Genomic DNA, 12,820 nt, shown 5'->3' with positions numbered 1-12,820 from the left:
TCAAGGGAGAAATTAATAAAATCAAAAGTAAAAGAACTATTGAATTAATAAATAAGACTAGAAGCTGGTATTTTGAAAAAATAGATAAAATAGACAAAGTACTGGTCAATCTAATAAAAAAAAAAAAAAGGAAAGAAGAAAACCAAATTGACAGTATCAAAGATGAAAAGGGAGACCTCGCCTCTAATGAAGGGGAAATTAAGGCAATCATTAAAAACTATTTTGCCCAATTATATGGCAATAAATATAGCAATCTAGGAGATATGGATGAATATTTACAAAATTACAAATTGCCTAGATTAACAGCAGAAGAAATAGATAATAATCTAAATAATCCCATGTCAGAAAAAGAAATTGAACAAGCCATCAAAGAACTCCCTAAGAAAAAATCGCCAGGGCCTGATGGATTCAAAAGTGAATTCTATCAGACATTCAAAGAGCAATTAATCCCAATACTATGCAAATTATTTGATATATAATAAGCAAAGGAGTCCTACCAAATTCTTTTATGACACAAATATGATACTGATTCCAAAGCCAGGTAGATCAAAAACAGAGAAAGAAAACTACAGACCAATCTCCCTAATGAACATAGATGCAAAAATTTTAAATAGACTATTAGCAAAGAGACTCCAACAAGTGATCAAGAGGATCATCCACCATGATCAGGTGGGATTTATACCAGGAATGCAAGGATGGTTCAACATTAGGAAAACCATCCTCATAATTGACCATATCAACAATCTAACAAACAAAAATCACATGATTGTGAACTTTAAAGTTGGGCTCTGCTCACTTCTGAGAGGGCTGATTAGCCTCAGTTTCTATCTTTTATGAGCTTCTGTTTTCATAACTCAATCTGAGGACCTATAAACTCTTTGATACTTCCAAAGACCAAGGAGAGGTCTGGTTATACTACCTTCCAGATCTACAGTCTGCTCTTTATCCAGAGAAAGTCCCTGCTCCATTGTGATTGCAACTACTTCTCTCCACCCAGGAACTACAACACAGAACTGGCCAATACGTGACAGAGAAAGACGCTAAATGGTACCTTGTCCTGCTCTTATTACTAACAATGGAATCCTGTGGGATCTCTTTCTGATCAAGTGCTTAGTCCTTTACCATCCCTGGGTGTTGTTTTACTCTGCATCTCACAGCTGCTTCCAGTCAGCTCCTATCTAGTATTCATACACTTCTCTTTCAGTCTCTTCCTAAGCTCCCCTAGATTGGAAAAATGACTCACTGTGATTTTTTCTCAGCTTTCTTACTCAGAATTGTTTGATGCTTTCTGTGGTCAATTTGAAGGAAAATTTTTTAGTTTGGGCTGTTTTGACATTTTATTCCACCATGATAATTCTGCCTATCCCAAGTTTTTAAAAGGGGATTGATAATAATAAAGGTCATAGAGAACTAGATCCAGGGAACTCTTGGTAACCCTTATTCTTCATGAGGCAAAAGTTTCCATTTATTAGTGGTGGCAGAAGCTAGTCTGTAAAATATTAAGGCAAGAGTTGGTAGTAAAGCAAAGATTACCTAAGAAATACAGCAATAAAAGTAAAACAGAATAGTAGATAAAAAGTTAGTTAAATCAAGAAATGGCTTCTTTTGTGAGCACAGACTAGACATTTAGAGATATATGAAATCTATGGAAAGGGAAAAGTTGGCAGTCCTAGGAAGGAAAATGGTAAGTATAAAAACTAGATAATTCAATGTTTAATTTCACAACATTTTAAATAAGAATAATACATGAAATGTTATGGGCCCAGATCTAGGATTTATTAAGAATTGAGAGAATGAAACAATCAATCTTTATGAAATGTCTGTTAAAGATACAGTACTAGTTTGGGCATACAAAAATAGGCCAGACCTTGCCTTCAAAGAGGTTGCATTTTATCAGTATCAACAATAGGTGAACATAAGTAAAGACAAAGTAATTTCCAGTATAGTTGAGGATAAACTAGAAGCTTAGGAGATTAGGAAATGCCTCTTATGGAAATGACATTTAAGTTGGATTTGGAAAGAAACTAGGGATTCTAAGAAGTGGAACCAAAGGATTTCAAACATGGTAGGCAACTTGTGCAGTCAGTGAGACTAGACAGAGGATGTCGTGCATGCCTAACAATAAGCAGGCCAGTTGGCTGAAACTTAGCATGCATGCATAAAGGGGAGTAAAACTTGGAAAGTGTAAAAACCTTTAAATTATAATCATTAACTACAAAGTCTAAAAGATTGTAAATGCCAAACAGAAGCTTTTGTGGATTCTTTTAACAGCAACAGCCACTCAAAATTTTAGAGCAGGAAGTGACGTGTTCAGACTCGTGCCTCAATTTTATAGCTTTGTGGATGATGGCATGGAGAGGAAAGAGAAGATAGGTAGGGAGAGCAATGAGGAAGACAGACTACAATATAGTGATGAGAGAGGTGGTAGTTGTGTGAACAGAGAGGGCTATAAGTGATTCTGTGGAAATAACATCACTCAGAAACAAACCATATTGGGGGGGCGGGGAGGGAAATAGAGGGAGAAGGTGAGAGCAACAATGTTGCAAACTCAAGTCTCAACGTAGTAGGCAAGTTAGGAAGAAGGATGTCTTTGGGGGAGAGATAATGACTTCATTTTTTTGTTTTGTTTTGTTTTGCTTTTTGTTTTTTAACCCTTACCTTTGTAAAAGTGAAATTTGGGAAATGTATCAAACTACATTGCCCGTGGTCCAACAGGTTTCCGTTTCCGGGTCTTTGGGGCATGGGGAGGTCTACGTCGACGCAGAGAGGGTTTAAATCTCCTGGGTTAGGAGGAAGTGGTCTCTTTTGCCAGTAGGCTTGCTCTTTGCTAGTAGGGGGTTGGCCAGCAGATTTGGGAGGTAGAGACAGGAAACAAAATGGAGGCGGCAGTTTTGAATGCTTACAAGCGCGTGGTCTAATGATCTTATCTATCAGCATGGCTTTAATTAAAATACTAATTTATATTATTATACAAGCCTTTATCATTTTTAATATTTACACCTTCCATCTTGGAGTCAATACTGTGTGTTGGTTCCAAGGCAGAAGAATGGTAAGGGTGGGCAATGGGGTTCAAGTGACTTGCCCAGGGTCACACAGCTGGGAAGTGTCTGAGGTCAGATTTGAACCTAGGACCTCCTGTCTCTAGGCCTGGCTCTCAATCCACTGAGCTACTAATGACTTCTGTTTTGAAAGTATGGAGTTTGGGGCATCCAATTGGCAATGTCCATTAGACAGTAGTTGATGAAAGATTTGAGCTCAAGAAGAAGAAACAAAAGATCTTTGGGACCAAAGTGTATAAAGATGATAGCTGAACCCATGGATGCCAATATCCTCCAAAAAAGATTACAGAGAAAAAAAGAGACATCCTGCCCCTGACAGAGCTTAAGATACATAGATGATCCAGCAAGGTCACTGAACAATACCTAGATTTGGATGGGAGAAGCTAATCTTGGCAAGAAGGGCCACCTCTTAATCCTAGACCAAAGTAAAGGAGAAGAAAACAAGGAATGATAACAAAAGGCTTTGACCTGTATGGGGGAAGGTGGGGGGAGAAAGAGTTCCCAGAAAATTATCTGAATTCTCTGTAAAATATGAAAAGGGACTCTGTCAAGAGGGATGGGGAAAAGAACTGTTGGGTAGGCTTTTGGAGAGAAAAGGTTTGGAACAATCACTACAAGGAATGTGAAAGAGATCAGTTAGGAAAGAATAAAAGAATTTTGTTTTTTCATTAAATAGGTAAATTTTTTAAAGTTTAATCTCTGATTATCGGAATGAATGAATAAAAAATAGAAAAGCTAGGAGAATCTCCAATTAGTACAAGGAATTGGACTAGGACACAAAACCATCCCCATGGTAAGACCTAAGTTAGACTCATCTCTAGTGAAAAAAAAGGAGTGATTTGTTAAGATGTGCCATACCTGTTTGGTATAATAGCATTAATTTTAACTGGGCTTATTTTGCCCAAGTAATTGCATAAATATCAAAATCAAGTATCAGAAGGTGGCAATGGAGAAGAGAGACCTTGAAATTCTTTACTACCCCCATTTCTAACTAAAAGCTCTGTTCAACTTCAAAATAAACCAGGCTCAAATTTTTCTAGACAAAGAAGGGGGAAGGGGACCTGTTGACTTTGGAAAGGCAATTAAAAACAGAACATTTAAATAATGCTAGGGCACGTCAAATCACGTATACGAAAAATACACTAAAGTATGTGAAATTTCATACTACGAATATTAAGATAACCTCTCTTTTCTAAAGTTGCATTATATTTTAAAAAACAAAACAGCACTACAAAAAACTTTCATTACAAACAGAAATGAAAAATATTTTTCACCATGGAAACTATTTGACCAGACTTAGCCAATTTTACCTTTGGCTACAAAAATTACTTATCAATGCCAAATCATTTGAAACATCCTATAAATAAAAACAATTTCGTCCATCCCATTCTATGAGCTCCTTGCCAGAAAATCTCTACTACTGCACTTCTCAATAAATGTCTGGGCTTTTTAAAGTTAGGGGGGGGGGGGGATCCTCATATATCCTGGTAAGGACTCTCCAGTAGGCCCAAAAGGGGACCAAGAAGACTTGAAGTGGGTTTCTATAAGTGTGAGGGATTGAGAACAATACTAAGAAGGATGAAGAATAGTATTGATTTCACTCACCTGCTAAGTCAGATATCCCAAATGTCCATATAAAAGCCTATAACCTGCTCTTCTAGTAAGAAATTATTTTCTTTAGAACTAGTAAAGACCCAGTGGAATTGCATGTCAGCTTTGGGGGAGGGGTTGGGAGGGGAGGGAAAGAGCATGAATCTCATAACTAAGGAAAAATACTCATAATTAATTAATTAGAATTTCCCCCAAAATAAAAAAAAATTTAAAAAGAACTGGTAAAGAATGGGGTAGAAGGCCAAAATCAGTAATTAAGCATATTTCCCTATTTATTCTTTCTTATAGGAATAGCTCTGAGTGAGGAATGGGAAGAAAAATGTATTGAGATATAAAGGTGATATAAAAACAAAAGATCTCAAAAAATTTTTAAGATAAAGCAGCAATTATAATCAATTTAAAATTCTGTCTTTAAGTCCTTATATGAATGTAAAAGCATCCATGCAAACAAAGCTAAATGACATGGAAATTTATAAGAAATCTTCAAGAAATTTACTGAAAATTGTATTGGCCCTGTTATATTCTTTTTTTTTTTTTTAAACCCAATACTATGTATTGGCTCCAAGGCAGAAGAGTGGTAAGGGTAGGCAATGGGGGTCAAGTGACTTGCCCAGGGTCACACAGCTGGGAAGTGTCTGAGGCCAGACCTGAACCTAGGAACTCCTGTCCCTAGGCCTGGCTCTCAATCCACTGAGCCACCCAGCCCAGCTCATGAAAAGAGATTCTTAAAGAATTTGTCTATTTTTGAGTATTTTTCCTGGAAGCAAAGGTAATTTTCATTTTAATTTACTATAAAAATATAGCTAATTAATTAAGAACAACAATTGCAGATAATCCATCTCAAAAAGACCTTGAGTACCTTTAAATGCTGTCATAAATTAATAAAAATAGGCCTGCCATGAAAAAGACAATATCATTATCTAAAGACAAAGATTACCACCAGAAGAGATACTATAAGGTAGGGCATAGACATAAAATATAAGAAGAGGGAAAAAAAATCATAGGGGAAATTCTAATCATTAACTCAAAGTTCTCCTTCTTGAAGGCCATTTCCTTACCATCTTTGCAGGTTTTCCCATTCTCAAGTAGTTTCACTCCAGTTGGACAGGCACACTGATAAAAAGGCTTGACTGGAGACATCAAACACAAGTGGGAGCAACCACCATTACCAATTCCACATGGGTTTGTAGCTGTCAGATATAAAACATACAGATTAACATTAATGACCAAGAATAGATAATAATAATCGAGACAATTATAATACCATTATATGAATAACTAATAAACATCAAATCAACAAAAATTATTACCAAATGTAGCTTAAGTGACCATCTATTGAGATATCTACATGGAAAATAATTAATCAAATATTTCTTCTATACAGATTTTGTGCTTAGCACTGTGAAGGTAAAATAGAAGAAAAATAGAAGACATTGTACTTGCTCTCAAAGTTGTTCACAATCTAATTAAGGAACAAAATACACAAAACAAACATCAAATACAAGGCAAACTACAATTGCAAAGTTGCATAGCATAGAGGAAATCATCAGGAAGAGCTTTGCTAAAGAGGTGAAATAACGGAGTCCTAAAAGACAAGCAGAATATTAATAGTTGAAGAGGAAGCAATGGGAGAGAGGGACACACAACAGATACAAAAAAAAGAGCATGGGAAAAAAAGCAAGGAGGTAGTAGTTTTGGTGGTAGGGTAAAGAAATTAGCCATATTGAAACTGAAATATACTGAGGAACAGTGAAAATAAGGTCACATTAATAAAGGAGAGACAGATCAAAAGATGATGAAGGATAGGAATTTCATTTGATAAGATAGGCAAAAAAGGAAACATTAGTGCTTTTTCACTAATAAGGGAATAACTAGATATTATGTTTCAGGCAGATCAGTTAGGCTATATAATATGTGGGATGAAATGAAAGTGGAAGCAAGATTGGAGACAGGGTACTGTAGAAATTCTGGTATGAAGTGATAAGAAGCTAGATTAATGTAGTGTTAGTGAAAATATGGAAGAAGAGAGATCATTCTAAAAGAAAACGAAAGGACTTGGTTGCTGACTGACATAGGAGACAGAGGATGAATTAAAGAAGACTCAAAAGTTCTCAAAGCAGGAAGAAAAGAAGAAGGATGATGTCATTAAAGAACAATAAGCCCAGGAATAAGAATAAGTAATTTGTTGTTTTTGTTGCTGTTTCTGTTAAGGGAGACAAGAGAGTAAGTCATGGAGGTAAAATGATAGTAAGAATTTAAAAATTCATGGTGGAGGGGGCAGCTGGGTAGCTCAGTGGATTGAGAGCCAGGCCTAGAGAAGGGAGGTCCTAGGTTCAAATCCAGGCTCAGATACTTCCCAGCTGTGTGACCCTGGGCAAGTCACTTGACCCCCATTGCCTACCCTTGCCAACTCTTCCACCTATAGGTCAATACACAGAAGTTAAGGGTTTAAAATTAAAAAAAAAAAAAAAAATTCATGGTGGCAGCCATATGTAATTCCTTAATTGCAAACAATGAAACCGAGATTTAAAGTAGTTATTATGCTTCACAGTCACCATTCCATATACCAAAGGTACTATTCAACACATCCTATGGTCAATAATTGATAACCTCTAAGTAGAGAAAGGAGAGATGCCATAACATAAAACAACATAAAATACAAAACTTCTTCCTATTTGGCTTTGAAACAAAGGCAAACACAAAGTCCAGATATTTATATGCACATAAGCACAGGGCTAGACATTCATATTCTTTCTTGCCTTTCAAACCTGAACCCAACCTCCAAAATGTCTCAGTACTGCTGCACCTGGGAAAGGAGATTGGGGGAGGCATGTCACTGAGCATAGCTGAAGACTAATTGAATAAAAGCAAGGATTTTTTTTTTAATCACAACATGGAAGGGTTAAAGCTGGTAAGTAATTCAATGAACTTTTCAACTTCAGTGCATTGCCTAAGTTTCCACTAATTAACAAAATTGGCTTAATTTTTTTTTTAATCTCCACACTGAGGAGAAATAGAAATAATATAAGAGAGAATCACTGCCTAAAAATTTCGCATATGGGCATCCCAATTCCCATCCATCTTTTTTTCCCCTAAAGAAAAGAAGAAGGAAGAAGGAGGAATAGTTTGTATAGTAGTTAAGTAGTAGAAGAGATCAAGAAGCAAATATATTCTGCTGAGCAATCTAAGGCAGAAGTGTCAAACATTAGGCCACAAAGCTCTTAAGTGCTGCTAGACTAGACTAAACATGATTAGGAAATATTTCACAAAATAAATAAAATTCTAATAGAACATAGATAATGTTAATATGTGGTTTCATGTCAGTATGTGACCCAGTTTAATGGCCCATTTCTATGAATTTGACACTGTGATGATCTAAGGCATACTTTGCTACCCCTTTTATTACTTCTCACAAGACAGACATTGTATCAATTCCAACTTTCAGTTTAAAAATATAGCTCACTTACCATTTGGCTGCCTCTGTTGGCTAAAAGCATGTATATCCATGGGGGAGAAGATATTAGAATGGACTTCACGCAAACCCTCCCCAGTGTACTTATTACAGGCCAGGATGGAGTGTGTGTTCCAGTCAGTCCAGTACAGTGTGTCTTCAAATAACGTCAAGGCAAAGGGATGCGGAAGGGAACCTCTAACCACTGCCTGTCTATTAAGATATAAAAAAAAAAAAATTATGATGGTTTAATTTTCCTACTTTACCATAAACTTGACTATTTCAATACAACCATTTTCCAAAATTACTTTCTAGGTTCCAATGGCAACATTAAGAGAAATCTGATATTTAAAAAAAACCTTTACTCTATATCTACTACATATAGTTTTAAATCTACAGGTTAAATAAGACATTTTCATGAAAGCATGCTTTATGAGAGATATAAAATGAAGCACCTCCAAAAGAATTTCACTCAGTGTAGTTCTACTCCACATGGACTTTCAAAAAGCATGAATTCCTGGGGGCAGCTGGGTAGCTCAGTGGAGTGAGAGTCAGGCCTAGAGACAGGAAGTCCTAGGTTCAAACCCGGCCTCAGCCACTTCCCAGCTGTGTGACCCTGGGCAAGTCACTTGACCCCCATTGCCCACCCTTACCAATCTTCCACCTATGAGACAATACACCGAAGTACAAGGGTTTAAAAAAAAAAAAAAAAAAAGCATGAATTCCTAAGTCCCAAGAATAGAGCAAAAGGTACTAGATTCACCAATTTCAGGGATCCAGGGGGAGGCCCAGGGAATCATTTTGAATCAATATTCATTTAGAAGTCAGTATAATAAAGAGTTCTCCCTATTACTATCCATTCTTTCACCTTAAGCAAACTCCTTCAGAAGAAGAAGACAGATGACTGGTTAGTCATTAGAAGGTCAGTTCTTTGACTGAAAGGACTGTTTAATTCTCTGTTTTTATATTCTCTAGCAGGGTGCCCTGTGCAGTGTCAGATATGAGTAATAAAAGCCTATTGAATTACTGACTGCAGTGGGCCCCACAGGCCAGCTGGATCAGTAATGGGTCTCTCCTCTAGCTTCTAATACAAGGGTTTTTGTGTTATGCTGTTGGCTGCCTAAAAACTCCTCAGAATAATTATTAAAACTGCAGAAAAATAAAATACACAGGGTTACAAAGAAAATCAAGTACATAGAATTTTAAAAATGTATACCCTTTAAACTCAAGTAATTCCACTGGTAGTAGTTCAGACCTTAAGATTAATGAATGAAAAAAATGGCCTATCTTTACAAAATAGGCAAAAAACCGAAAAGGAATTAACTATCTAATAATTAGAGAACGGGTGATTAATTCATATTGTAAAGAATAAAAAATTAAGAATATAAGGAAATATGAAGACTTATAAAGTGATTCAAGGTAAATATAACAAAAGAACATGTACATTGACTAAAAACCATATAAACAAAAGCAAAAAGAAAGCACAGTAAAACTCATGTAAAATACAATGGATAATATGAGTAAGACTGTATTAAAGTTAAAACCTATTGCTTTTTTAAAAATTCACTTTTGTTCTTGTTTTGCTTACCAACATTTTAAAGGTTTCACAGGAGGGGGAGGTATTTTTTAAATATTTTTTTGTTTTGTTCTTAAATTACATTTTCATAAATACATAAACTCCTGTTCATGTACTTATTTGAACACATAAATTTAAAGTTAAAACAGAACTTAATGAAAAAATTTAAATTCAACAATAAAAGTTGTTTCCAATGACTTTAGTTCAGTATAACTAAATCTAAAAAAATCTTTCCCTTAACTCATAAGAGCAACATACAGAAAGTTACTTCAAGAATAGTAATATCAAATTTAGAAATGTAAAAAGCTAGAAAATAAGGGGAAATGGGATGGGGGAGGGGGGTTAATAAGTCTCTAATTGATGCTTAATAACAAAAGACTAAAAATTAGTTTTTTCCTCTAATTAAAAAAAACACAAAACAAGGACTTTCCACAGGCTGAAAGAAAGTACACAGGAAACTTGGGACATTACAGGCTCAAGAGTTAATATTTGATAACTCAAACCCATCATCACTATATGGATCTGGACTCTGTCCTTTCCTCCCTTGGCCAAGCAATCAATTTGAGATTTCCTTCAGGTGTTGACCACCTGAGACTTATCTTCCTGAGTTCAAATCTGAACTCAGACACCTTTTAAGTGGATGACTTTGGGCAAAGCATTTCATCCTGTTTGCTTTAGCTTCCTCATCTGTAAAATGACCTAGATAAGGAAAAAGCAAACCACTCTAGTATCTTTTCCAAACCCCAAATGTGGTGTCTAAGAGTCAGACACAACTGAACAAGAAGTTCTAAGGCTTAAAATTATCTTTAGGCTCCTCTTTCTATAAGAATTGTTTGGCCTTGGCTACTGCTGTGGCTTAAGCCAGGAAGCCTGGATGCTGCTTAGGACCCTACCTTTATTGTGGTTATTTCTGCCTTTAAAACCCTTTTTTCTTGGTGCTACTGGGACCCTCAAGTCACAAGGGCAGCAGTAGTATCCTGAATTCACTTCACATATCCATTCTGTTCTCAAAATTCTTGTTACTATCTTCACAGCATCTCCTGTATATGTCCCTTTCAACTCACATACTACAATGCTACAAATCTTCATCTTTTGCTCATACCATGGCAAGTCTTCTCATTGGTCTTCCTCTGTCAAGTTTCTCTCCATTCTAATCCATCCTCCATTTAGCTGCCAAAGTAATTTTCCTCAAACATGAGTCAGACAATATCACTCTCCTTCTACTCAATAAACTCCAGGGCCTCCCTACTACTTCCAAGGTTAAATATACCATGCTGGTTGGCATTCAAGCCTTTCACAATCTGACCCTTTCTTCCCTTTGTGCTTTACTCTCCTTCACAAATTCAGTGATCTAGACACAATGATTTATTGTCCCTTATACTGTATCTTCCTGCCATTAGGCCTTGAATGCTCTCCTTCCTTACCTCTGCCTTCTGCATTCCCCCCCCCTCAAATCTCCCCTTCTTTAAAGAAGCCCTTCCCAATCCCCACTGCTTCTAGTACCTTCTGAGATTACCTTCAATTAACCAATCAATCAATACTTGGTCATTGTTTTCTATGTGCCAGGCATTGTGCTAAGCTCAGGGGATACAAAAAGAGACAGTTCCTGCCCTCAAGAAACTCAATCTAATTGGGGAGACATCAAACAAATAAAAAGCTACATTAGGATGAATAAGAAATAATTAATAGAGCAAAAGCACTAGTATTAAGATGAGGTGAAAAGGCTTCCTCTAAAAGATGGACTTTAGTCGGAACTTAAAGAAAACCTGGGAAGTCAGGAGGCAAAGATGAAGAGGGAGACCATTCCAAGTTAGGGAGACTCTCAGAAAGATGCCCAGAGCTGAGACATGTCTTATTCATGAAACAGCCAGAAGGTCAGGATACCAGTCACTGGTAGTGAGGAAGGTATAAGAAAGTCTGGAAGGATAAGAGGAAGCTCAGTTATCTTTGAAGGTCAAGAAGAGGATCTTTCTATCTGATCCTGGAGGCAATAGAAGCCACTGGAGTTGGGGGAGAGGGGATATGATTGGACCTGTATTTTAGGAAAATCACTTTAGTGGCTGAATGGAGTACAGTGGGGAGAGATTTGAGGCAGGTGGATCCACCAGGAGGTTATTGCAATGGTCAAGTTGTGAGGTGAGAAGGGCCTGAAACCAGAGTGGTGGCATTGTCAAGAGGAGAGAAGGAGGCACATCTGACGAAACAGATAGGACTTAACAACAGCCTGGACACAGGAGACTGAGAAATAATAAGAAGTTGAGGATGACTCCTAATTATGAGTCTGAAAAACTGGAAAGACAATGAAGTACTCTAGTTAATAAGGATTCCATTGTTAAAGGAATTTTCTTAAACCTTTCCCTCTGACTCCTCAGAACTGCTCTCTAGAGCACTCTAGTTAATAAGGATTCCATTTCCAGGAAGACCAGGAATGAGGAGAGGAAGTAGCTGGCCCTCTGACAGGAAGTTAGGGGGACAGCTGGTCAGTGAGAAGATAAGGAAGCAGCTGCTGACAGTGAGGGTCTTTTTCCTCTGTGATCTCTAGACAGCAGTCTCTGAGGCAAGGATCTGCTGGCAGTTGGCTACTGATAGTTGGGCTGCTATAGAAAACTGATTGAAGGAGTGAGTGGTGGCTGTTTATTATTTAGGGAGTTAGGTAGTTAGTGAATCACTGATAGATAGAGTAGATTAGGCCTGGTGTGCCAGGCAGAAGAACCTATCCTGAGAAGACAATTAGAGATAGTTTTAGGAAATTTTAGGCAGTTATTAGGAATTTTAGGTATATTTATAGGGTATAAGATTGATAATCTCTCTTTCCTCTTTTTTCTTTCTATCTGTACTTCTTTCTTAAATTAAAAAAAGTTTCTGTTAAACTGCTCTCCTCACTTTGTCAAACTCCTTAATTCAACCCTTATACTATCTACTCATTATGTAGAGTTATTCATAAAACTATTCATTAGAATATGAGCACCTTGAGAGCAGGGACTATGTCCTTTTGTTTTTGCTTTTCCTAGTATTCCCAGGGCTCAGTATATGACAGGATTAACAAATTTTTATAAATGCTTGCTGATTATAGATGGTGGGATGATCAAGGGTATAGTCATACCTGAGTGTAACTGGAGTAGA

The 12,820-nt window shown here is 36.8% G+C and overlaps 1 protein-coding gene across 1 annotated transcript in view; it reads right to left on the bottom strand.

Annotated features, from left to right (window-relative positions):
• LRP6 (LDL receptor related protein 6) overlaps positions 1-12,820 on the bottom strand; it is a 137,199-nt gene that overhangs the window by 73,132 nt on the left and 51,247 nt on the right. The window contains exons 4-5 of the mRNA XM_044679784.1: positions 8,138-8,334; positions 5,729-5,860 (exon numbers count right to left, since the gene is read on the bottom strand). Of these exons, the coding sequence (XP_044535719.1) occupies positions 5,729-5,860; positions 8,138-8,334 (329 nt within the window). The remainder of the gene's footprint in view (positions 1-5,728; positions 5,861-8,137; positions 8,335-12,820) is intronic.

The sequence above is a fragment of the Gracilinanus agilis genome, chromosome 5 (genome assembly GCF_016433145.1).
Source record: "Gracilinanus agilis isolate LMUSP501 chromosome 5, AgileGrace, whole genome shotgun sequence".
Classification (NCBI taxonomy): domain Eukaryota; kingdom Metazoa; phylum Chordata; class Mammalia; order Didelphimorphia; family Didelphidae; genus Gracilinanus; species Gracilinanus agilis.
This window is presented reverse-complemented; position numbering and strand designations above follow the sequence as displayed.